This window comes from Nuphar pumila, chromosome 5 (genome assembly GCF_984573655.1).
Source record: "Nuphar pumila chromosome 5, dmNupPumi1.hap1.1, whole genome shotgun sequence".
NCBI lineage: Eukaryota > Viridiplantae > Streptophyta > Magnoliopsida > Nymphaeales > Nymphaeaceae > Nuphar > Nuphar pumila.
The window spans coordinates 62,321,283-62,348,749 of record NC_143253.1 but is presented as its reverse complement, the minus strand read 5'-3'; the positions used below and the strand labels follow the sequence as shown (position 1 = coordinate 62,348,749).

The 27,467-nt window shown below is 38.2% G+C and overlaps 2 protein-coding genes across 4 annotated transcripts in view; one reads left to right on the top strand and one right to left on the bottom strand.

Moving 5' to 3' along the window:
- The window catches only part of LOC149837701 (alpha/beta hydrolase domain-containing protein VTE7-like), a 24,088-nt gene extending 21,219 nt beyond the window's left edge, over window positions 1–2,869 (top strand). The window contains exons 4-6 of one of the 2 annotated variants that reach the window (XM_090006181.1): window positions 1,395–1,460; window positions 2,319–2,436; window positions 2,608–2,869. In XM_090006181.1, the coding sequence (XP_089862307.1) occupies window positions 1,395–1,460; window positions 2,319–2,436; window positions 2,608–2,690 (267 nt within the window). In that variant the 3' untranslated portion in view covers window positions 2,691–2,869. Of the gene's footprint in view, window positions 1–1,394; window positions 1,461–2,318; window positions 2,557–2,607 lie in introns of those variants that run through there. The other variant, XM_090006180.1, reaches the window with a different exon arrangement.
- On the bottom strand, window positions 312–27,467 carry LOC149837700 (PLASMODESMATA CALLOSE-BINDING PROTEIN 2-like). Of its 2 annotated transcripts, XR_016431919.1 has the most exons (5): window positions 27,173–27,467; window positions 26,223–26,474; window positions 26,096–26,129; window positions 23,317–23,686; window positions 312–571 (listed from the first exon to the last, which is right to left on the bottom strand). XR_016431919.1 is itself a non-coding variant. In XM_090006182.1 (4 exons), the coding sequence occupies exons 1-4, from the start codon at window positions 27,216–27,218 to the stop codon at window positions 23,491–23,493; spliced, it is 528 nt and encodes a 175-aa protein (XP_089862308.1). In that variant the 5' UTR covers window positions 27,219–27,467; the 3' UTR covers window positions 23,145–23,490. The 2 variants fall into 2 exon arrangements, 1 of the variants encoding a protein (XP_089862308.1); XM_090006182.1 differs by lacking the exon at window positions 312–571 and having other exon boundaries at window positions 23,145–23,686.

Genomic DNA, 27,467 nt, shown 5'->3' with positions numbered 1-27,467 from the left:
GGAACTCGTTTTACATTAAGGCTATTTGCAGTTTTCTATGCAACTCTTTGGGTTCCTCTCCCATTTATTTCTTTTCCTTGAAAATGTAATAGTCTTTTAGTTTTTCTATGGTAGGAATTTATTATGTAATTAAATTCTGGTTGGGCTTGAATGCTATATATATAGCAGACATGTATCCTCATTTTGACAAGTCATTGGAATGTATTGAAGCCTTTTGTAGCCTTCTCCTTCTCTTGCACTATTTCTGTGTGTTTTTCATTCTAGAGAACAATCTTCTTCTCTAGTTTGTTGCTTTATTTCTAACAATCATTACATGGTGGATACAAACCTTGTGTGGTTGTTTTAACCTATAAGGGAGTTCAATCTGAAGACATTATCTCCAACCCACTTACACAAATCTTCCAGAAGAGGGCTTTTACTTGATTGAATTTCTTTCATAACTTCATACCTATCTGGAGCAGGCCAATGCTGACTAGCCTTAACCAGACCAACTTGAACCCAGAGAGTCTTAAGCGGTTGCCTCCCAGATCAACCTCACCGTGGTCCTGCCTTGTGTCTACCCTTTACATACCTACATAAAGTCCATATGGAAATCATGAACATTTTTTATCGGGCTGAGTGACTGGCAGCAGTATCAAGGGTATCCTGACTGTATCAAAATGAGGCAACACGATGTGCAACCCCTTTGGTTAAGCAAATCCAAATCGACCTCTCCTTTTTAGGAATTTCCCAAATATTTGTCCTTGACTTATTTTCACAGGAAAAGTAAAGAAGGGATTGCATATTGGTAGCTTCTGTAGCATCCGCTGCCAGCAGCAAATTCTGACCTCACCAATTCCATCTTCATTAGTGAAATTTATTGTTTCTTATCCAAAGAGCTGAAGCATTTTATGTCATTTTTTATGTATCATCTGTAGAGTGCAGAGATCTGGAGAGTTGGGTTGAATGATGTTACAATTGATGTCTCCTGGATTGCTCATTAGGGCTTAAAGCTTGTTATGTGCCTTGAACTGAAAAGGTTTTGCCTTACGATACAATTAAAGCCAAACACCAAGGTTTGATATAGAAATAATTTATTCAGGACCCATGAAACTTTAAAAAGTTTGGGTGTCCTTGTTGAGTCATGGGCTGACAACCTCTCGAACACTTTTTAGACTTCTGTGGCCGAGCTTTCTAGGTTGACATAGGATCTGCTCACGTGAATCTTATCCTTCCCTTGAACCGATGCGATATTTGTAAATCTTGATACTAAAATTAAAAGGATCTCATGTATTCAAAATCCTGTGCTAAACAAGTGAAAGCTGTGTTCCAATAACTTGTGTAACTGGATAGAGAACTGTTTCTCAATTTTATTGCACTTGTCAATTCTAATGCTGTTGATGCTGATTTCACAGTTAAAGCAGAAAACACTTATTATGTGGGGAGAGGATGACCGGATTATCAGTAGGAAGTTTGCACATGTGAGTAACGTGAAGAATTCTTATTTTGTGATATGTTATAGGTTAAGTCCATTTGCCTGGTTGATGATATGAGAACTCAACAAGGGATTCACAGGCACCGTTGTTGCCTACCGGAATCCTACCTAAGCTTCCCAAGGATAAACTTATTAGATTACTGAATAATACAGTTTTTAAAGTCTCTCATAACTCTGGGTGCATTTTGATGGTCCTGGATAGTTACAACTATAGTTTTGTTGAGATGGGAATGCATGTTATTTTTACAACTGTTGGATTGAGTAAGAAAAAAAAGTCTATAACAGGTAATATATATATATATATATATATATATATATATATATATATGTGGAAAATATTTGGTACTAATGAAGGTAAGGAACTAATGAGCTAGAAATCATATGAGCTAGTTGTATCAACTCAATCTAACATAGATGTGTTTAGCATGGATTGTTTGCTAAGGATCAAGCCTTGGATCTTGCATTTCTGGTGTAAAAACGTGATCTTTTGAGTTATGAAATTTTGTCTCATTGTAGGCCATTGATTTTTGAAACCCTTTAAAAAACTAATTATGTGTCATCATCACATGATTCAAAACAACTTTCCTACTAAACAAACCATGTAGATCACATCTGTTACATTTGATTTAGAAAAAATTGAAACATTTTGAAGAAAAGAGTAATTTCTACTCATTAGTTCCTTACCTTCATTGGTAGCCAACATTTCTCCTATATATATAATATATAGGAGAGAGAGAGAGAGAGAGACCACCTTCAGTGGTTTAAGTTGACATTATCTCTGCTGATTTAAGATGTCTAGATTGAAAGACGGTTCTGACTTTTAAGACTGTACCATGTGTGTCAGAGGTTGCGTCAAGACATACCAAATTCTATTCTTCATATGATTCCAGATTGTGGCCACATTCCCCATGTCGAGAAGCCAAAGACCGTGGCCAAGTTGATAGTGGACTTTGTACGTGAAGGTAGCTGGAGATTCATCCTTTTCTTCTCTGCACAAGCTTTCTCCTTGTTGTACTTAATTGATTGTGACGGATGCATTGAAATGGCCTTATCAAACTATGCATGATCAGGTGATGTCGTTCATAAAGAGCTTCTCTGGATGATAAATTAACTGGGGAAAATGTTGTCCACAGATGCAGTCAAGCGGACACGGCAACCGCAACCGAACAAGAAAGCTTGTAGAGCTGAACTGGATAGCCCTCTGTATAGGTTGTAAGTGAAGCCTCACGGTAAACTTGGTCTGAATCGTGTCACAAGAGGGTGTGCCTGCTGTGTGTAAATATGACTGAGGCTTATAGCTGTCAATTCAATATTACCTGCTAGTATGTGTCAAGACATACTAGCTGTCAAAATCATGCAGCATTAATAAAGGTCACATGCACTTTACACTCGGTATTACTTTGCTCATGTGCTTGCATAAGTTCGTCTCAACTGTCAGATTTGAATTAGGACAATATATATATGTAACCTAGAGTCTCACAAGAACTCTTACAGCAGAAAGGTAGTGATTGGATTAATGCATTCAATTCCAACTTCATACATCATTTGTGAATTTGAACAGTAGAACCAACATGGTTGTTTACATCTCAGTCATAAACATATCAAAGTGTTGCTAATAGGTAACTTCCCCGTATCCATATGCAGACTGCATGTTTTTATATGAAACTCATGTCAATGTATATGAAAGATTGATGATCGTTGTATTTGCTGCCGATTTGCCACTTGTTTCATCCACATGGGGTGGGGTATTTGTTTGATGTGTCAAGATTTCACATCTGATTTCCCACTTGTGCAAAATCTCCACCCTCTGACTAGGCCTTGGGGCCATAACAGGTAAAAGTTGCATGTGCCTGGCACCCACTTTTTTGGGAAGAAAGTGAAAGAGCGTCACACGATATTGAATAGCTTTGTAACAAAAGATTGAAAGGCTCGATGTTCTCTCCACACTGTTTTCAGAGAGATTGGGCAATCATATTTATAGACTAAATGAGAGTAACCGATATTGCATACAGTTATACAATACAATACGTGGGTTACCGTTTTATGATAATGTCTATCATAAAACCATGATACAAATGAGGACTCTAGAGACATTTGTCCAGAGTGTTGTACCACAAAGAGAGTTCTGGAGGATAACGTTTTTGATAATTATGAACCGTATGAGAGTGTTGACTGATTCTCAATCATGTCTGCACTCTTGCCTTTTTTTATTATCGCTTTTTATGATAACTGAACGATTGGAGAGTGTTGGCGTAGAACCAGACTCTCTGAGTTTTGTGTCTATCACGTCTAGACTCTTGGGATCTATCAAATTTACGTGATCTTTATCATGCCCCTGCAAGCTCAATGTGGGGTCCACGATGTTGAGCTTGTCCCAAAGAAAATCGAACCATGAGGATGTGAGAGTTTTAGTCAAGCCTTCAGCAAGCTGGTCAGAAGAGTGGATAAACTGAACTTGAATGTCTTTTTTGTACATGATTTCGGACAAAATGAAAATCAATTTCAACATGTTTTGTGTGAGCATGAAAAATGAGATTTGCAGCGAGATATAAAGCACCAAGATTGTCGCACCAAAGAATGGGAGGAGACTTCAGCCATAAAAGTTCTAAGTTCTGATTCTGCACAGGCAAGAGACTTATATTCATCTTCAGTGTTGGAGCGGGCGACCGTTCGTTGTTTGCGAGAAGACCACGAGATTAGGTTGGATCGAAAAAATAGAGCGAAACCGCTTGTGGATTTGCGATCATCTAGACTGTCAGCCCAGTCTACGTCAGAGAAGACACTTAGCTGACGTGAGGAGGAGTGCGAGAGGTGTAGGCCATGATGAATAGTCGCTTTGATGTAGCGCAAAATACGTTTGACCGCAGACCAATGGGCAACTATGGGCTGATGCATGAATTGGCAGACTTTATTAACTACGAAGGCAACATCAAGCCGTTTGATGGTGAGGTACTGGAGTCCACCCACAATACTGCGGTATAAAGTGAAGTCGTGGAAAAGGTGATCACCAGCTTTGGTTAGCCTAGCACTGGCACTTAAAGGAGTAGAGATGGGCTTGGAATCTATCATGGCAGCACGACAAAGTAAGTGCATAAGCACGTTGTGAGAGAATGAGACCTGACGAACCATAAAGGACTTCAATGCCAAAAAAGTAATTGAGATGGTCCAGGCCTTTAATGGAGAAGGCTAGACTGAGTTGTTGAATGAGCTGCTGGATAGCAATAGGAGAGCTGCCAGTGATTATAATATCATCAACATATACCAGGATGTATAGAACCAAACCATGGTCTTGAAGAATAAACAACAAGGCATCAGAAAGAGAGATATGAAACCCACAAGATTGAAGATAAGATAGCTGAGCCGCTGGTACTAGGCACGAGGAGCTTGCTTGAGACCATACAGAGCATGATCAAGCTTGCAGACATATTGTGGAAAGGCAGGGTCTTCAAAACCAGGAGGTTGGGTCATATATATTGCTTCATAGAGAATGCCATTTAAAATTGCATTATTGAAGTCTAACTGATGATTGGGCCACCCGGACGAAACCACAAGAGAAAGAACAACACGAATCATAGTAGGCTTGATGACGAGACTGAACATCTCAAAAAAGTCAATACCTTCCTCTTGATGAAAACCTTAGCAATAAGACGGGCCTTGTAACGAGCTACAGAACCATCAGCATATCATTTGATGCGAAAGACCCATTTGGAACCAACAATATTATAATGGGGACGAGTAGGAACAAGGTGTCAAGTGTGGTTGAGACAAAGGGTTTGAAGTTCCTCTTCCATAGCCGAACACCATTTAGGGTCACAATTGGCCTGTTTGAAAGTAGTAGGTTCGGGAGTAAGACGAACTGAGTTAAAACATGTAAGGGACAAGGGTAACAGGTAGCGGTCAGGACACAAAGCTTAATAGAGTTGGTCATGTAATGGGTGACCATGGGATGAGTATGATTAGGTGGGCAAGTTATTGCAGGTTGAGAAGGAGGAGAGGCAGAGGATATGGGGGAGGATGGTTCACTCACAGGGGGCATATTAGGTGCGGAAGGAGGGGGAAAGGAAGAGTCAAGGGGGACAACCGAAGGTGAGAGGGGTGGTGGAAGAGGGTCGGGAGGATGCAAAATAACAGGAGAGGGAAAACCCTAGATGGGAGAAGAAGAGGAAGAAGATGGGGGTTCTGAGAAGAGACTTATCAAATTAAACATGACGAGAGATATAAACGTGATTGTGAGAAGGGTCGAAGCAAAGATAGCCTTTGTGACGAGAGGGATATCCAAGCAAAATACATGGGAGAGTCTTTGGTTGAAGTTTTCTGGTGCAGTAGGGTATAAGTAAAGGATAACAACGGGCCCCGAAGACACGAAGATGGCTATACTCAGGCGGTTTGCAAAACAAAATTTCAAACAGGCTCTTGTGATGAAGAACAAGAGTCGAAAGACAATTGATAATGTAGACTGCGGTGCAAAATGCATCGACCCAAAAGAAGTCAGACATAGAAGAGGTGTGTAACAAGCTGAGGCCGGTTTCAACCACATGTCGATGTTTGCGTTCAACAAGATCATTTTTCTTTGGGGTGTGAGGGCACAAAAAATGATTGAGAATACCATTATCTCAAAAAATTTGTTCAAACTCACGACCAATAAACTCTCCTCCATTATCAGATTGAAAGTACGAATGGAGAGCTGAAGTTGCTTTTCAATAATATGTTTGAAGGACTAAAAACACTCGAATACTTGAGACTTAGTGTGTAATGGAAAAAGCCTTGTAAATCGAGAAAAGTCATCCACTATAAGAAGATAAAAACGAAAACCATCTCGTGAAGACACTAAGGTCGGCCCCTAGACGTCGGCATGTAGAAGTTCCAAAGGAGACGTTGTAGAAGAACTAGATTTACTAAAAGGAAGCTTGTGTGCTTTGCCAATGAGACAACTCTCATAATCTTTTATTTTGTGGATCTTAGTAACAAAAATAGAGTAATTAGAGTTTAAAAAAGAGACAATCTTTTTATTTGCATGACCAAGACGGTGGTGCCATATGTCAAAGGGAGCCGCTTTGCCTGCATATGCCGCCACCTGCAACTAACCATCAACCTTGATTGGGTAGAGTCTCGTGCTTAATTTTGGACCCTGAGGCGAATCTTGCCTGTCTGTCGGTCCTTAACACAGAATTCAGAAGGGTTCAAAAATGCAATTATTATCTTCAGTAAACTGAGAAACATGAAGAACATTCTTTAAGTCAAAAGAAGAGTTGTGAGCCTTGAGAATAAGATTACTAGTGTGTAAGATAGGAATCATCTTACCATTACCAATCATGATTTTCTCACCTCCGTGATATTGGGACTTCTGAGAGAATTGGTGATCATCCATGGTTAGATGATTTGTAGCACCGGTGTCAGGATACCAAAAATTATCAGTGTTTTGCTGAAGAGACATGGCTGAAAAGGCTTTAGGGATATCTCAGCAAGTTTTGGCCACATGTCCATGTTTGCTGCAATATTGATAAGTAACTGCTCCACGATCGCCCTATGATTGGGACACGGTATTATTGTTGGACAAATTTGGAGATGTACCTCTCCCTTGTCCTCTACCATGACCTTGATAGGAATCTCGACCGCATCCTCTGCCTTTGAACATGGTAAAAGCAGTTTGTTGTTGTTCTAGAGGTTCAGAGGGCTTGGCGTGAGTGAGGAGAATGTGACGTTCTTGATTAAGAAGCAGATCATACAAATTTGTAAATGTGTATGTGGTGAAATTGGTGGTAATTGAAGTAACAAAACTTTCTAATGCAGAGCATCCTGAAGATCCGTGCATTGAAGGCAAGTTGGATCTATTTCCAACTCATCAGATCTGATCCGGGATGCAATCCGTGACAAATCTAATCATACAGGACTATTTGGTTCCAATTCGATCTCTGTGTACCAAGATCCACTTTGAATATCATGTTCCAATTTTTGGGATATTTTATTTGTTTCTCAGAAATTTTATTTATATGTTTGATTCCATTTTATATATTCGCAATCATTTAGACTTTTTATGTATTTTATTTCTGTTATTTTTTTCTTTTTTTAGGTGCTAGATTCTACGGATCTGGATAGTTCTAGTGCCCTATAGGATTATTTTGCGACACTAAAGGGGGTATGGGGTATTCGAATAGTTTTTATTTTTTATCGGCATTTTATTTTAATGCATTTTTTAGCAGGATCCAGATTGTAGGAAGTTTGGATCTTACCCAAGATCCAAACCACGTTGGATCCATTTGGCATTACTTCAAGTGGACAATCCTGACCCTCATTTGAATCCCAATTTGACTCAGAAAGTCAAATGGTTGTTGGAAGGTCATAATAACCTTTTTCAAATGTTGCAAACTCATTGGTCCAAGAAGAGGTGGCACCTCATTGGCTCAGTGAGAGGTGAGTCTCTTGTCCATATGCATTTTCATTGGGCCAACTTAAGGTGTAATGAGAGTTAAGATTTGTTTGTAATATGCTCTTTCATTGGCCTCAAGGGAGCCTTGCTCCTTTTTTAGCCCCTTAAATCCCAACAGAAAAATGGTGGAGAGGTTGGCTATCTAAAGAAATTTTTGTCTGCAAGTTTTGGTGAGGACAACTCGAATTTTGGATTTGAGCATCTCTTTGGTGGTGAAGATCGAACGTGTGGTTGGGGCTGCGTTTGTTCTTGTTCGAAGTTGCTGGATGTTCGGGAAGTCTACACCTTCCTGTTGTTTGTGAACTTGTGGTGGTGGTTGTTGCTTCACAGTTGTACCCCCATCGTTTGACTGCAATCAGATAACATCGTTCAATCTTGAGCTTTATTGTGTTGATGCTTTCTTTTATTTCGTTTCTGGTTAAATTGCATGCAAGAACTGTTGTTTAAAGTTCATGAATGAAATTTCTGAGGTTTTTTATGTTAATGGTTGATCTCGAAGTGGTTTTAAATTCCTGTAAGTCTTTGTGTGCTTAAGCTCGGTTTATGTTACGAATCACGTCTCTCATTACTCGGATTGTTTGACACAACCTCAGTAAATTGACCGTATCATCCTGGATACAAATTGAATTTGGGTATTCTTTAGCTTGCTGGAAAGCTAAGACATAGACCTACAATATTGTTGTTGACGACTTTGCATGATTTGGTCATCTATGACCTTAAAAATCATTGTGAAGTTCCAGACAGACAAAACACTTCTGTACCGGATCCAGTACAGAACACGTCTGACAGTGTCCCATATTTCTTGGTTATTTTTCAATTCCCTACATGAAATCTTGATAAGTTTGTTTCTGTGAAAATTTAAAACGTGGGTCTATAACTTTTATGTTTACTATTTTTGTTGAATCATCTCGTAAGTTACTTAAAAAACGTGATCTTTCTGTATCTGTCACAAATTCATGAAACAAAAATCATGTTCTAGAATCCAAACTAGGCTTTTGTGTTTCTCAAATATCCTAATATTCCATGCGATAGTTATAAATCTGAAACTTGATTTAGTTAGCTAACATTCTGCTAAATCTTATTGCCATTCTGAGTTTTACCTGATTCAATCATCTGAATGCCTTAAATCCATGTTAGTCGGATTGCATGTTTAGAACCTTCGTTTGCATTTTTCAACAATTAGAACATACTGTATCACGAATTCAAAAATTCATAGAGACTCGTATGAATACCCAAAAAATCCAAACTTTAATTTGTTAGAAAGATCTCAGTTTGACCTTGAAATCTTTTGTTCAGAGTTTTCTGAAACTCCATCGTTAGAGGGTTCAAAAACCCTCTCGATCTGACTGCCTATTGCGTTCGGACAGTCTGTCGCAGACCAGTCTAACTGGTCCAGTTATGCTTTCGTAGATCAGACAGTTCAGGTCTGATTCCTATGGTTTCAGATTAGTTGGGAAGGTGTGTGTGTCGCGTAACCTTCTCCTTTGGACTGCCTCTATCGAAATAGAGCGCTTAGGTCCCGAAAATTCTATTTTCCAGAGTCTTGTTTGGACTCATCTTCATAGTAACTGCTTCCACGCGTATTGAGATCCATTTGGATCTTGGATTGTGGATCGATGCCTATCAAGTACGCATCACTTTCATATTCGAGTGGAAGGCCGTTTAGAGTTATTTGCATGAGCTCTTCGTCCTCTACAAGATGGCAGGCGACAACAAGGGAGTTGGCTAAAAACTTAATACGATCCAAATAAGATAACATATCCATATTGTTCTTTTTTATGAAGGTGAGATCTTTCTTTGGAAGCATGAGTCTCAAAGGAGATTGAGACCCGTATGACTTCTTCAAGAGTTAGTTCTTATGATTTACTCGAGAACAACTTCAAAAATAGTTGCTTTAATCCAACTGAAGGCCAGTTGGTCAGAGCGAATCTAAATAGGATAATTCAGATTTTTGGTCTTACCTTCTTCTTCAGTAATAAAAGGATCTGGATGAGAGCAAGATCCATCAACAAACTTGAGGAGATCTTGGCTTATCATAACGGATTCGAGTTGTGATCTCCACAGTAGATAGTTGTCTCGATTTAATTTTATCGAGACTAGGCTGGCAATGACATTCCATTGGGTCATGGAGGACGAGAAGGACGATGAAGCGGCCATTGAAAACTCATTGGAGATTGGCTGCTCTGATACCATGAAAGAGCGTCACACGATATTGAATAGCTTTGTAACAAAAGATTGAAAAGCTCGATATTCTCTCCACACTGTTTTCAGAGAGATTGAGCAATCATATTTATAGACTAAATGAGAGTACAAGTAGAAACCTATAATGCATACAGCTATACAATACGTGGGTTACCGTTTTATGATCATAAAACGATGATACAAAGGAGTTGTAACACAAAGAGGGTTCTGGAGGATAACGTTTTTGATCATTATGAACCGTATGAGAGTGTTGACCTGGAACCAGATTCTCAATCACGTCTGCACTCTTGCCTTTTTTATTATCGCTTTTTATGATAACTGAATGATTGGAGAGTGTTGGCGTGGAACCTGACTCTCTGAGTTTTGTGTCTATCACGTCTGGACTCTTGAGATCTATCACGTTTACGTGATCTTTATCAGAAAGCTTGCCTATAGAGAACATGCCTAACCAGGTTAGCATCTATCCCAAAATAGGTCTAGGAAACGAGATGATCTGCTCGTGGGTTCGATCATGCTTGGTTTGTGAATCCAAACTAAGCTCAATTGGCTCGGAAAGCTGAACACGGACAACAGATGTCGGGCTCATGTAACGTTGGCTGGTCATATATTTAAATAAAATTTTCATCAGGTAGTGTTGGTTCAAGTGTTTGCCTTGCAAGCAATTTCATTGCTTTCGACTTTGAAACAATATTATATGTTTTCTTTGTAAAAAATTAAAGAGCAAGCTTGCTCAATATGTATTGAGTTGAATCAAATCCTATTGCTTCCAGCTTAGAAACAATGTATTTCTTTTGTAAACGAGGCAGCTCAAGCTTGAATCATTTAGCTTAGGCTCGACTTGAAATTTTGCTTTGCTCGTCACTAGCACGAATCTGCTCATGCAGCTATAGTTTACCAGCCCGATTCCAAAGTAGGCCCTCCAATAAGTAGGCTGACAAAAGTGAAGCCAGAGCTGTTGGGAGGACATATACCCCATAGACCCCTTGGACCAATATGATTCATTTACAAAACCTAATTAAACTACGTGTCAAGCCATGCTTTTTTTTGCACAGCATCTAGGGCCACCGTCATCTTATATTAATTTGCATGTTTCACACCAGTGGTTTTCTCTCCCTTATCACACAAAAGTAAGATGCTAGGCATGCATGCTGTCATAGAGAATAAAAAAAAAAGCACCAAGTTTTTATATCTGTGGGAGAATAAAAAAGTTGGTGGCTAAAAAGCCAAATGCCTCAAGGGGGTTCGACCTTTTATCTGCGTTTTTGGGGGATTTCTTTTCCCCCAAAGATGCCAAAGAACGCTGACCTTTTTATACCCTAAATTGAAAGGCTATAAGGGGACTTACCCTGAGAAAAGTCATGGGTGTATATTGCACCATGGTTTGCTAGTTCTTCCATCCAATTCCAGTGAGTATCGGTCGATACATATTGGTATTGGCAGATATTCGGATACGGTTATTTTTTAATAATTGTAAAAAGATACCAAAATACTTTTTTAATATATTTTAATAGTTTTAACACATAATAATTTATCATTATTTTTGAGCTGATACAGAACGATTCAGTCCGATACAGCTGAATTGGTGGCCCAACGATTCAGGGCTGATACTGACAACATTTTTCCCGAGAGAGCGAAACCTGTCAAACACTGGGTTGGACTCAGAGAGAGTTTACAATCACAAACCTCACCCCTCTGTGGGTACACTTGTACTGTGTTGGGGTTTGTGGTTGCAAATGATAGCTGGGTGAGATTGCTGACAGGATCCTATCATTGTTTCCATCTACAAAATCTGCAATGACCTGTGAGTGGATTGATTACCCTACCATTCTATCACAATATAACATATATCCAAATTGGTTACTGGGCAAGGTTTTACCAACTGGAGGCCAGCCAAATAGGGCACGGTTGGTGATGGAAGGTTTTTTCCTTCACCTATTCTAAAAAAAAATATCCAAATTGGTTGGGAGGAAAGGAACAAAGCCTTTTATAATATGGGCACAAAAAATACTGACCTGAATGTTACTACTCGCCCGAACCTGACCCAAGTAACATGTGGGAATGGTTTGGACTTTGGATCATGATTTTTTTTTTCCAAATATTTCAACTGAACCAGCCGAGTCAAGTGTTTTGTTACAAATCTTTTATGTAAAAAAATATTCTAAAGGGGTAATGTTTTGCTACTCATTGTGGGTAAGGAACCCCTAGTAAAAAATATAATATTTTTGTTTTTTTTTAAATTTTTTTTTTTTACATCTGACCCTCTAAATGTGTTCTGCTTATTAAGTTTAGTAGAAACTGACCTTTGCATCATGTTTTTCTGATGCATACATACAAGTGATGAAAAATCAATGGCCTGCAGTGTAATAAAATTTCAGACCTCAAAAAAAAAAAACATATTTTTACGTCAAAAAATTATGATCCCAGAGTTGTTCCTACTATTTTGGCAATGCTGATGCCCTCTAAATTATTTTGGTTTGGTTTATGGTTCTATCTTCGACCTGACATAATTCAAATCGGAGTGCTTGTTATTTGTGCACGTTTGGGTGCACCCTGATGGGTCGGATACCCAATCCATTGGCAGCCCTATTTAGGTCTAATACCCAACCCATGGGGATTGAAGTTACAGATGCCTTCATCACACCCAGCCAGGGGTCCAACAAAAACCTGTTCAGTTTTTTTTCACCAACGGGGCTCTGCTTGTGTGGCAGGAGCAGTTAGTGCACGTCACCTTGTGTTGGGACGTTGCAAGTTCGAATCCCTATGCTTTCTCTGTGGAAAAAAATAGCATCAATTTTCATAAAATGAGTTGGATTCATCAAGATTCAAGCCTGAACTAGTTTACTTTATTAACCCAGGAGTCTGAACTCATATGGTCAAACACAAATTTTCAGATTGAATCTGACATATATTCTAGTTGGATTAGGGGTGGGAACCGGGCCCAATGGGCCAAGCCAACGCGGCCCGCCATGAGCCTGGCCTGGGACAAGGTTTTAGGCCTGAGCTCCATTAAACTACCGGGCCGAAACCGGCCGGTTATATACGTGAGCCAGGTCCGGGTTGGCCTGTGGGCTACCGAGCCTGCGCTATTTATTAATTAAAATTTTAAAAATTAATTAATTGCATATTAACTTGGTAACTATTATTATTTACCTAATTAGTTGAATTAATTTTATGAAAACTAGAAAGATAAATTAGTTGGGTACATGAGAACCAGTTAATTATTTATTATTTACTTAATTAGTTGGATTTGGGTCGGGTCAGGCCTGACCCGCTTCACAATGGCACAATAGGCCAAATTTTGGGCCGGTCTTCAAACCCAAGCCTGTTAATAACCGGGCCAAAGCCTGGCCCGTTAGAAAACGGGCTGGGCCATCTCCCGGCCGAGCTGATGTCCACCCCTAAGTTGGATAATGCTTTTTTAATTAACCAAAGAAGTCCAATTCCATGGTTAAGTAGCGTTTGGATTCATTGTGGGCCTTGATTACTCACCATCGGGGCTTCATTTGTCTGGTATGAGCAGCTAGTGCACGTCACCTTGTTGTTTGGGCATTGCCGGTTAAAAACCCAATGTATGGTAGGGATCTGCCTAACCGCAGTAGGGATGGCAGTGGGGCGGGGCGGGGGACAAGGTCTCCACCCCCGCCCCGCCTCAAGATTATTAGAACCTCCATCCCCGCCTCCATCCCCGGCGGGGATGGATTTTAACCTCCACCCCCCGCCTTCATCCCCGTTTCATGTCCTCCATCCCTGGTTCAAACGGGGATGAGGCACGGCAGGGTGGGGATATTGCGGGGAAAAGTGACGGGGACGGGTGTGAACACCCCAAATTTTTCAAAATTTTGTAAAAATGACCCTTTTGCTCCTAACCCCGTTTTCTGAGAAAATCAAGTCATTTCTTCAGATTTTCTGAATTAAATTCCATAAAGCTATATTCGAAATTAAATTTCGGATCTGAATCCAGTACTTTAAATCCATATTTTCTCAAAATCCGGATCCAAACCCATTTCTGAAGAAATTTTCTCAAAATGGCTTTTAAATTCTCAGAAAAATTCCCTTTTGTAAATATTTTTGCGAAAATACAAAAAAAATAGTTTTAATCTTTGTTTTCTCACAAACTTTAGAATTTTATTCTAAAAATACAAAAAAATTGAGAAATAACACAAGAAACCAAAAAGTTGGAAAAACTACGAGAAAAAGCAAATGATTTTGAGAATTTTTGAAAACTAATTTTGCTAAAAACCTCAGGAACCCCCTTTTTGTAAAAATTTGAAAATCAAAGGGAGGGGGTCTTTTGCAAAAAAACTTTTTTAGGGTTTTTCTTCATAAAGAAAAAAAAAAAAAGGGGGAGCCGCCTCGATCACCTTCAGTCTCGCCCCTCTCTCTTTCTCTCACCCATCGCACTTCCTCCATCACCAACGGATTCACCTCCGGCCGCCCATCTCCAACAAACCCCCCTTTCAAGAGGTTTCTTCCTCTTCTTTAAGAATGGGTAGAGGCAAACCCTACGGCCATCCGCTCTTCACCCATCCACCTGCATTCTTCTCTTTTTTTTTCTTTGCTTCAGTCCTTCTCTGCTTCTCCTTCTTTCTTTGATTTCCTTCCCCACTGATTGAAGGGAGTCGACTCTGCTCCAGGAATCCTAAGCAATCCAGTGGTCGATTACGAAGCTAAAGGTAAGTGATTCTTTCTTCTCTGGTTATTCTAAAATAATTTTTTTTCTTCCTCTTTCTTAGCATCGCCTTATTCTTCTGTTGTTTTTAGTTCTTTTATTTTTTTTCCTTTTTATTTTCATTCTCTTCGTAAAGCAAAATTGTGGGATCGACCTGCCTGTAGCAGGATCGGCCCACTTGCTGCCACATCAAGGGAGCCATCAGACTCCAAAACTTGTTTTATTCTTTCCTTTTCAATTTTTTTTTTTTATGATTAAGCGATTTTGAACATTCATTGATTCGACATTTTTCTTTTTCTCTGTTATCTTGTGATCTTGATTTTTCGGTTGATATTATCAATTTGCCATTTCCTTTCCTCATTTTTTTTTGATTTCCTGTTCATTCTCATTTCCTGTTTATGCTTAACTTTTTGGTTTAGATGTTATCCGACGATGTTCTCATGTTTTTCTTTTTTTTATCTACATCGGCATTTAGTGTCTGGTTCTTGTTGATATTTCTCACTCCACATTTTGCTCACAACATTCTATCATCTGTTATGCATATTCTCTTTAACGATGAGTTCGATGGGTCTTTCGCCCGATTGTTTTCTATCTATCATTGTTTGAAAAGCGTGAGAGCTCCACAAATAGATACAATATTTGATAATCCGAGATCAGGTCACGCGAGTGGTTATGATTCTCTATTGATTCGAACTAAAAAAAAAAAAAAGAAGATGTGATTATTAGCTGAGGACCTTCAGAAGGTTCTCAAAGATCTGAAACTATCCATCTTAAATCATACGACTGTCGTTGTAGTTTAAGAACGACATGATAACCAGATCGATGAGGCTATCGGTGTCGTGACATCTCTAAGAGTCCTAAGGCTTCCTGGAGGGGACAAAAACTGGCATGGATATTGGTCGCAGATCAGGCGAACGCCATTCAAGGATACCTCATTCTCTCTGATGATACTGGTCGTGGTCTGGACCTGAAGGTAAGTAGCATCAGGGTTGGGGGTCATATTTTACAAAATGTCTCTGTTCTTCTGTTTAAGTAGCGACATCCATCTCTTGTTAATCTCATCCTTCATTCAGCATCAATAATTGACTAAAACATGAAGTCAGAATTGTTATATTCTAATGTTAGCCCTCACCATTACATCTACAGGAGTTCGTATATTTGATATTGCATGATATTACCATCAGATGTTTTATTTTCAATACATTGCTCTTATCATGTAGCATTAATTCCCATGCTTTTGGATATCTCATCAAGAATTTCCTGTAAATATTTTAGTTTATTCTAGATACCTTGATTTCCCCTTTGATCTCTAATTTTCTGTTTGCATCTTCTCTCTGTTTGCTGATATGATCTGCCTCTCTCACTTTATTTTTATTTTATTTTCAATTTCTATCCTCTTCATCATGCACGTCTGTGTATTTTCCTGTATATTACAGTAGATTTGCATCCAGCATACGTTAACATCTTCTTTTGCATCTCTTCTTTTTGCATCCTTTTGTGTTCATTGTCACTATCTATATTGTGTGTGCTTTGTGTTTCACTATTTCTGCTTCATTTATAAACATTACGTTGATTTTGTTAGCAATATACTGAAACTTTGTTTTATCGTTGGCAGCATACATTATCCTTTTACTATGTTTCAGTTGATACTTTTGCATCATTATTCTGTTTTGCTGATGACTTTCATACATATGCCCGGTCAGGGAGAATCATCCATGTGATGCTTCTGAAATCACTATTGCAACTTGCCACCTCCTCCGTCACCCTTCCTCTATACATATCAAACCTACCTATCCTACCTCCACCATTATCATCAGCCAACATCCTGTTGTCATTAGCCATAGTGTACCATATCAACCTACATGGGCTCCATTGGGAATCAACACAGATTCTCAATGAAGTGTACTATAAAATCTCGTGGTTACAGAGAAATTGCTAAAAACTCATGCTCTAATGGCTCATGAGCATTGACCTGTTGAAACTCAGCAATGAATGTTAAATCAACCTGCCAATATTGATTTATGGTTTGAATATAAATTTGAGATGTCAATTTCCTGTGTAGTTAACTCACAGTAGGGGTCATCTGTGTGATTTAATTCAATAAGATTGTATCACTATTATAATTGAGAGCGTGGGTGGTTAGCATAGTAATTATTTTGCCATTCAACAAATGTGAATCCCGCGGAGATTTACTTGAGTCAAGATGTCAAAAGCTTGGTCTAATACTTCATTAGGTACGACAGGATTTGTCTTACAAAGCAATTGACAAACTGGTTGCTCCTCGATAGCCCATGGTAAAGACGGGTCAATAAGACAGAGAAGTTGTATAACTTAGCCCTAACCCTTATTCACCTCTAGTCAATAACTTGATTCCATCTGTTTAGCCATGTGATCTCCATCTGCAGAAAAGATCGTCACCAGTTCAGCTATTGATGAAATCAGCTTCTTGTTGGATCAGTTGCTGCCAATATTCCGATAGAACTGTTGAGAAGCAGTACCTGAATTTGATGGCTCTCTCAATTTTGTGAGAGCCTCTCTTGAAAATAATGAAACCCTCAGGGAGGATAACAGGGGCTTGAATTTTTGGAGATATTCTCCACAAGTGGCAATAACCTTGGCATTTTATGCCTCCCCATCACTCTCATCCTTTGACCCATCCATTGTGTACATCTATTGTTTCCTGTACATTTTTTTAGCACACCCCATTATCTGCTATGCTCCCACCTCATGTGCATTATCTCCAGCACCCTCCATTGATGATCATGGTAGTGCCTTTGTTGCTTCCATTCAGGTTGATCATGTCATGTCTGAGAGAATGCATGTGTTTCAACTTGAAAACCTTTGCAAGAGGATGCCACAGTGTCTTACATAGTTTGAGTTGCCAGACGTAATGAATCATGAAGGAGCTGATATGAGTCAGCAATAGCAGAAGTATCATTACAATAAAAAAAAAAAGAAAGAACCTCTGCAACACTTGATTAGTTGAACCATTTTTTATAATGCCGCTGGGAAATTTTTTTTTTTTTTTTGCAATATCTGCATACTCCAGCATGGCAAGAAGTTGGTGCTTACGCGCATCCAAGCTCACATATCAAGTGATTTCGACCACTGTTAAGGGGTAAGAATACTTTTTACCCCCAAGTATGCAGCATGTTGGTGTGAATCACAGGAAGGAAGACCTCCATCCATTCAAGGGCCATCCTGCGATATCTGGAAGTGATACAACTACCTACAATTTTGCACAGTAAAAGCCCCCAAAGGTCGAATCAAGTGGAGTGAAGAAACTCAACAACAATCAGATGCAAGTCCTTGAAGGGACAGGATTTCTTAGGCTGCTATGGACCAATCAAGGCTTCTCTGTATACTCTGTTTATTTATTCCATCCATTTGTATTGATTTTCAGTTGGTATTGACTCAACATGTTGACCTTATCACATTTTGCTTGCTAGTATGTTCGCAATAGACCAGTAGCACACCTGCACATCTTCCGGTGAATCTCCTCTTCAACCACATTCACTCATTATCTATATTCAAGTCCTCCATTGCTGTGCCTACCACAGTAACGTAACCTCCCATGTGCATATACCTACCTGTCGATTGCAGCAACACCCTGTGATATAACCTTTACCTCCCTTCATTCACATCACATAGCATACTCTCACATTATTCGCTTATCTAACCGATCATAACAACCCTACCCTATCATTTATCTATGTATCATTAAACATCATCATGTGTTCCCATGACATCTTCATATACATTTAGATGGCTAGATTCATGTGTGCATCTCTCATATAGCATGACCATGATATTTTGAATTTTTACTTGGTATCTCCCATCATTATTTATATTCAGGCAATTTGGCTTTGTGGCTAGCTCCATCTTTTGCAGGCAATATGTGAAAAACATCCCTACTTAGAGTTGTGAAATTTTCATGTATTGTAATAGTTAGATTTTAAATAAGAATTTACATTCCTTGTTCTAGATTAGAATGAATGAGCATTGTAGAACATCATAAATTGCTTGTTCTCATGCATTTTTGCCTTTATTTCTCAAATTCTCACAATGGTGAAACACGAATGGCACGTGCACCATTTCGTAAGAGATAATTGATACTAAGTTGATGATCCACATCAATGGCCATAGTCAGGGTTTGGACAAAACTTAGCATTTTTATCTTTTACAAAATAACACTGGATCCACACTGGATCCATTTTCAAAATTCATCATATTTTCCTTAAATATTTTTTCCTTTTATCAGAATTTAACTCAAAATATATACCAATGACCATAGTCAGGGTATATTGAGAATTAATTTCATTTTAAATTCTATAAAAGCACCAAAAATGTATTTTATTCTTCACTTGAATTTAAATGTAGTTATTACATAATACATTCAATGACCATAGTCAGGGATGTATTATGTCTTCAACCTCATTTTAATTTATTTAAAGAATGGGATAGCTTTTCAAAATTCCAAAATTCAAAATCTTTAAATTCATTTCATCATTTAGGATAGAATTGCATCATATTTTCAAAAATTCTTTTCGAAAACCCAAGTGATTTTGAATATCCTTTCTATTCCAATTTTATCTCATTTTCAAAAGTCCAATTGACTTTGGAATTTGAAAACCATTTTATTCAAACTCCAAAATTTCAATTCCATTCTAGGATCCAGAACTCAATTCCCCTTTGGATCTCAGACTTCAGATCCAAAATCTATTCTAGGATCCAGAACTCAATTCCCCTTTGGATCTCAGACTTCAGATCCAAAATCTATTCTAGGATCCAGAATCCAATCTCATCCCAGATCTCAGATTTCAGATTTCATTCTAGGATCCAGAACTCAATTTCCCTTTTGGATATCAGACTGAATTCAGATCCAAAATCTATTCTAGGATCCAAAATCCCATTCTACTTTGGATCTCAGACTTCAGATCCAAACTCATTCTAGGATCCAGAACCCAATTCTACTTCAGATCTCAGATTTCAGATCCAAAATCCATCCTAGGATCTAGAGTTCAAATCCACCTTTTGGATATCAGATTTCATATCCAAAATCCACTCTAGGATCCAGATCCTCATTTATACTTTGGATCTCAGATTACAGATCCAAATTCCATTTAGGATCTAGATCCCCATTCTACATTGGATCTCAGATTCAGATCCAAATCCATTCTAGGATCTAGAACCCAATCCTACATTGGATCTCAGACTTCAAATCCAACTCCATGATTAGGATCCAGAATCCAACTTCACCTTGGATCTCAGACTTCAGATCCGATTCCATTTTAGGGTCCAGAATCCAAACTTCACTTTGGGTCTCAGACTTCAGATCTAATTCCATCTTAGGGTCCAGAGTCCAACTCTGCATTGGATCTCAGACTTCAGATCCAAATTCTATCTTGGATCCCAAATCTTGGCTCCAATTCCATTCAAAATTTCAGATCCAAATTCCATCTTGAATCCAATTCCATTTTTTTCATCTCAGATTTTAAATCCAATTCCCATTTAGGATTCTAAACCCATAATTCAATTTTGAAATCTCAACCCTATTTAGAATCCAGACCTTGGATTCAAATTCCATCTTGAATTCCAACTTTCAAATCATTTCTATTTCTCAAAATTTTACTTAAATTTCCCACATTTCATTCTAATTTCAAATTTCAAAGTTAGAATTCAATTCCATTTCATCTCTATTCTGATTCAAAGCCCATTTATGACTTTGAAATTTCATTTCTTCTCCTTTTATCTCAACTTCAGAACCATTCCTTTCAAAGTCAAGATTCATTCTCAAATTCTGATTATTCCAAAAACTTAGAACTTTAAATCTTAAGTTCTAAGTTAGAAACCATTTCTTCACTTTATCATAAGATTCATCTCAGAAACACTTGAAAAATTTCAAATCATTTTAAAAAATAGCATACATCTTTGCATTCGCACAAGCATGATTCTTTGTGCATTTAGAGTTAAAATAAATTCTTAGATAATTTCTTAGCAAAGCAAAAGGCATAGATTCGACTCTTGATTCGATTACCCCTAGTAAAGGCGTCAGGAACGGTCGAACCTCGTACCGACGAGCGGATCCCGTCTCCCAGTTTTCCCGCAAATATTTCAAAAACGGAGGCGAGTTATTTCAAATATTTTCAAAATTAAGGTGAAGTGAGACCCGCAAAAGAATTTCTCTTCTTTTCTCTTCTTTCCTTTCTCTTCTATCTTCTTTTCTCTCTTTTATTTTTCTCCCTTCAAAAATGAGGAAAATAGAGGTTAGAAAGGAAAAGAGAAGGAAGAGAGAGAACATTACGAGAGGAAAAATTTTGCGATGATCACAACGGGTCGGGGTGGAGATGGGGCGGGGATCATGGTGGGGACGGGAAAAAGTGTACGTCCATCCCCGCCTCCATCCCCGTTTCATACCCTTCATCCCCCATCCAAACGGGGCGAGGCGGGGTGGGGCCCCGCTTTCCCCGGTCCACTGCCATCCCTAAACCCCAGCTTGTCTTTCAAAAAAAAAAATAAATTCCCATGATTACTCATATCTAGGGTCCAAATGGATTGGTTTTGGTTGGACATCTAAGCCAAACCCAACACACTATCTTTGGATACAGATTCTCAGAAAATGACCTAAAATTTTATCAGAGTTGGATTTACATGGATTATTTTCAGATTCAAATCAGTCTCTTTTGGATCCAATGTAGTCCATTTGCACTTTTAGCATGTGAAAACCTTGATTTCCCTCTTGTTTTACCTGGGATGGCTACATATACATTTTAGATCAAGACCCATATCCAATGGTACACAAAACATGTTTAGTGTTTGGTTTTTTGTGAACGCAGAGAAGAGTATCCTCAGAAGGGTTTCTTTCCTTCAGTCTTAGTTTGGATCAAGCAAAGTTGTTATGTTTGACCATAGCCTACATGTGCAATGTGATTGCACACTTTGAGTGTGCCTGCACCTGATCACCCTCCATCTTGTGGGCCCCAGAAATGATGGAGGGTGATCAGGTGCAGTGGCACACTAAAAGTGTGCAATCACATTGCAACTGATCATTCCCTCTTGTTTTTTGTGTTACTTCTTGGCCCTATAATTATAACTTAACACGTTCAGGACTACGACCTTCTTAGACATATAGGGTTCATAAATGAGCCGAATCAACCGCATTAAACATGTTCAGGCTCAGCTCGTTTGTTTGTCTTTGGTCGAGTAGAGTTATATTCTATGCTATTTATACATGAAATAAATATATATATATATATATATATATATATTATATATTACACTTAAATAGTTCATATTTCATGTATATTTATTTTTTTTGTATATATATTTTATGCGTTCTTCTTTTTATATATTAATCAAAATACATTATACATAAAAAGTACTGACAATGAAAAGAAATAAACATGTTCAGGCTCAGCCAATTTGTTTGTCTTTGGTCCAGTAGAGTTCCAACTTGGAACGTCCGTAAATGAGACGAACCTAACACAAGCTAGATAACGTAAAAATATTCTATGTTAAATAAATAAATAAATATATATATATATATATATATATATATATATATATATATATATATATATATATATATATATATATATATATATATATATATATATATATATATATATATATATATATATATATATATACACACGAGTCATTAGAATATGAGAACTAGAAATATGAGTATTTACAACACCTTTTTTGCAAATCCAGCCATGTGGATGTCATTGGCATTGTGAGTTTGCTAGGAATCAACCATTCAATAGTGTATTTTTGATAAAAAAATTGTGATTCTTGAAAGATTGAATATTTATGAAGATTATGAGCCTTAAAAAAGTATTATTTATAAAATTGGATGATTCAAGTGCGGGTTATTATAAAACCAGGCATGAAGATCACCTGTACGGATTCAAGAGAAAATAAACAATTCATGAAAATCATGGTTCACACATTAGTTCTTATATTTTCAGTTCTCATACTTAATAGTCCATATTTCATGTATATTTTCCATGCATCTTTTTCTTTGTATATATATATTTTATGCATTCTTCTTTTTATATATTAAACTTCAAACATGGCCACTTGATTTTTTCTTGACAGTTTACTTTTTGTCGCCCAAAAAATTAAAGGCCTTGGTCAGCCACTGGTCTAAGTTGTCACCTGTTCTTTTATTTATCCGAGCTAAACCAAGTCGAACACCCTGTGTTTCCAGCCATATATATATATATATATATATATATATATATATATATATAGAGAGAGAGAGAGAGAGAGAGAGAGAGAGACCAATCTACAAGCTAATGAAAATGTACCCAGATTCTCATTTTCGTCACCGATGATGATAATAACAATAACTAAGTTTAACCCTGCCTAAATATACAAAAAATTAAAAATAGATAGACAGAGGTACTACATCATCTCATATCCCAACCCACAACATCTACCATCGGAAAGGAATCAAAACCCTTTTCACTCCCATTCCCTCCCCCCCCCCCAAGAGAGAGAAAGCAGGAGAAGAGAAAGCCAAAAAAAGAGACAGACCTTGAATTAAATGATTTTTCGGATCCTTGTGCGCGCACCCCTCCTCGCATGCTCAACAGCACTCTCCTCCTCTTGCAGCACACCATGGTTGGGTCCCACAGTCCTCTTCCACCAACAATCCCCACAGCCCACACCGCCTCTCTCTCTGTCTCTCAGCTTACATTGACAGAGCCATTAGAAAAATAAGGCTGAGATTAAGAGAGAGACCAGGAGAAGAGCAAGGCTTAAGGTGTGAATGAAGGGGGCGCTGGAGTCATTTATGACAGAAGAGGTGGGGCCCAAGCCAGGGAATGTGGTGCTGGTGGTGGAGTTTGGGGTTGTTGATGTGGTTGGTGAGGTAGTAGTCGTAGTTGTTGGGGTCCCAGCAGCACTGCATATAGCCAATGAAGGAGCCAACATCACATTAAAGGCAACCACCATGTTCATTGGAAGATTTAGTAGCATTTTCAAACAGACACTAGATAATGTGTGTGTGTGTGTGTGTTACTCTCAAAAAAAAATAAAAAAAAATAAAAAGCGTGTTCAACTAAGAGGCATACACATTAAACCCACTAAAACTAAATTAAAATGTGTGTGGTAACATTTATTAAACTTAGATGGTTATTAGATTCAGCAATCAACTGACAAATATACCAAACAAACATAAATGAGAGAGAGAGAGAGAGAAAGTGTGTACAATGTCACAAATCACAGTATCGGGTTTCTCCCAAAAAATCTTATCATAAACTATAAAATTTTTTTGGGGAAAACCCCATAAATTTCTTGACATGATTAAAATTTTGAAATTTCAAAGATTATAAAAACAAATGCATAAAATATAAAAGTTAACATTTCGACTACTGCAAGAAGATTCACATTTCACACTTGGAAAAAGGCCAATATTATCCGAGACTATAATTGTTGGTTAAAAAAATCACCAAAATTATCGGGATTATTATTGAAAATATCACAATAATAGGGAGCAAATGAGAAGGGGCTCGACTATTATGTTGCACTATTATAACAGAGGAGATCTCGGTAAGAATGCCTAGGTGCTATCCCCTAAGCTTGGCTTTCATACAAAAGAAAAAGGAAATAGCACAATAAAATCATGATATTTTCAAAAATATTGCCCACATTGCGAATGTGCGTGTATAAAAAAATATGTTCAAAGAGGAAAAAGTGAATCAACCATGCCTGGCTTCGTCTATCCTTCAAAAGAAAAAAGAAAACTTCCATTTTTTAATATGGCCCCATATATGGCAAGCAAACCACATTTGGCACACAAATACATGTGAAAACAATGAAGAGCAACGTCCTTTATATGCAAACCATATTCCACAACACAAATACATACTAAAAAATAAGAGTGATGACCAATAATATTCCATAAAAGATCTAATGAAACTTCCAATTTTTAATATGAAGGAAAAAGTGGAAGAAAGAAGTATGGCCTTTATATGGCAAACCATATCCAACAACACAAATACATGTTACAAAAACAAGGGTGAAGGCCAATAATAATCCATAAAGGATCTAATGAAACTTCCAATTTTTAATATGAAGGAAAAAGTGGAAGAAAGGAGTATGTCCTTTGTATGGCAAACCATATTCCACAACACAAATACATTGTAAAAAAAAGAACAAGTGAAGACCAATAATAATCCATAAAAGATGTAACGAAACTTCCAATTTTTAATGTGAAGGAAAAAGTGGAAGAACGAACTATGTAACCATATTCCACAACACAAATACATGTTAAAAAAACAAGGGTGAACACCAATAATTAGGGGTGTCAACGGGTCAGGTTTGGTTTGGACTCATGTGGAACCAGACCCAAACCTGACTTGAGATGTGGTACCAGGTTCGACCCGGTGTAATTGGACCCACCATAAGAGGAACAATACCCAGATCCCATAAGGATTACACATAAACCAGCCCCCAACAATACCCAGTAAAATAATATTTTTTATCATTTTTTACATTGAAAAATTAAGGATCTTAATTGAAACTCTGGTCAGGCCGGATCTGGTATGAAATTTCACAAACCATACCCGGCTCCATATACTAATAGGGTTTGGGGTAGGGGTTGGTCCGGGTGAAACCAGACCCATTGACAACCCCAATAATAACCCATAAAAGATCTAATAAAACTTCCCATTTCTAATATGAACATGAGGTTCGGAATTAATGCCTTCACAGGTCTCACCTAAATATCAGAGAGTAGAAAATGGGACATGAGAACATTGTTTTAGTAGAAATATGCAAGAAGAGACAGAGGGGGGTTGTACAAAGGATTGGGGGACCAAACTCTTAAAAGAAAAAGGAGGAGAAAGACGAAATAAAATTGGACACGCAACGAAATTCTACTAAAATTTCCCTTTGTCTACTTATAGAAGCGGCGAGAGCGAAGTGGTATCGACAAAGAACCAAATAGGCATCTTCCTTTTTCTTCTTTTAGTGCAGTAATCAAGAGGAGAAGGGCGACTTTAATAAAGTCACCAACTCTACTATGAAGAAGAAGAATGGAAATAAATGTTCATAAAAACAAGCAGAAGAGACAGACGGGTGTGTGTGCCGAAAGTACATTAATAGGAAGGTGCAGGAAAGCTTCGTTACTCCAGTTTAGAAAAAGAAAAATGTAAATAAGCTTTTGTATCAGACGAATAAAAAGACGGGACCAGAAATTCCTTGCAAAACTTTTCGTCTCACACACGCATCGTATTCTCCCACGGCAAACAGAAAAAGAAATAACGATAAGCTTGTAAAAATGCACAATGAGACAGAGAGAGAGAGAGACCTGGTTGTTGAAGGATACACACAGGAGCCATAACCTGCAATCAGAACATACACCCAAAAGTGATGAACAGATTTTCAAAGAGCTCTGAGAGAGAGGGGGGGGGGGGGGGGGTTCTCTTATCTCTTACTTGGGTCCGTTGTGGTAAGCGTAGCAGTGCCAGAGAAGTCACAAGAACCCTGGGCCTGGCCCTTCTTCTGGAAATAACTGTTCATGGCGTAGGAGGCATGGGAAAGGACGGTGTTTGGGTTGTAGCACGCCCCATTCTGCTGAAGGGAGAGGCAGTCTGCACCCGCACCACATGCATAATCCAGAGACTTCTGCAAGGCCTGATCACCCACGTTGCTCTTCCCCACACACCATGTCCCACCTTCCACCACCACTGCCAATACCAATACCGCCCCAAAGGAATGCAGCACCAAAACCATCAGAGAGAGAATCAAAACCATCTTGCAGGATATTACCAAAAAAGGAAAAAAATAAATGTTGGTATATGTTTTGTTTTGGAAAAAAAAATTCATCAGTGTTATCAAGAGAACATTTAGTTTTAGCTAAAATCTACCAAAGAACCTAGAATCCCACACAAAGGAACCAGATACCCATTTTTGCTGAAGAATGTGAAGGAAAACGAGTGGGTTTACGCTACAGAGTGAGCTAAAAACCACTAAAAACAACCTTGGTTTTTAACAACATAAACAATACCCCTTCAAATCCCAACCAACCAAGAAAACCCACCGTTTTTCTGACATTAAACGGAGAAAAAGGCGCCACCAAACCCAAAAAAAAACAGCTGCAGTTGACAATCTTGTGTAGAATTGCAGATCCATGGGAAAGAAAAAAAGAAAAAAAGATAAAATAACGTATAGAACATGAAAACCCTGAAGATCAGTCACATCTGGTTGAATTATGAAAAAAAAAAGAAAACCCTGAAAAGAAGACTCATGAAATCAGCCTGCAAACTCGGCTCTAATCATATTGTACACCCATGTCATGAATCAGCAAATCAGCATCACCAAGAAAAGTGAAAGACCAAAATAAAATAAACTGCAAACAGGATAAGTCAGAGGGTCTGAACCTCACCTGAACAAGTTGCCATGGCTAAAACAAGCAGCACAGCAACACCCATCTCCACTAAAAGCAAAGCAAAGCAAAGAGAAAGGGAATGGCAAACAGCAAAAAAAAAAGATGAAAAAAGAGAAAAAGTAGAAGATGGGAAGCTCAGTTACTGTGGGATAAAGATATTTGTATGTAGTGGAGCTGGGAATTAATCTTGAGGAAGGAATAGAAGAAGAGGGGAGAAATTAAAAGGGGTTGGGGGTGGGGATCAGAGAGGCTGTGAAATGAGCTGAGTGCGGCTCTCTACTTTGTGAAATAA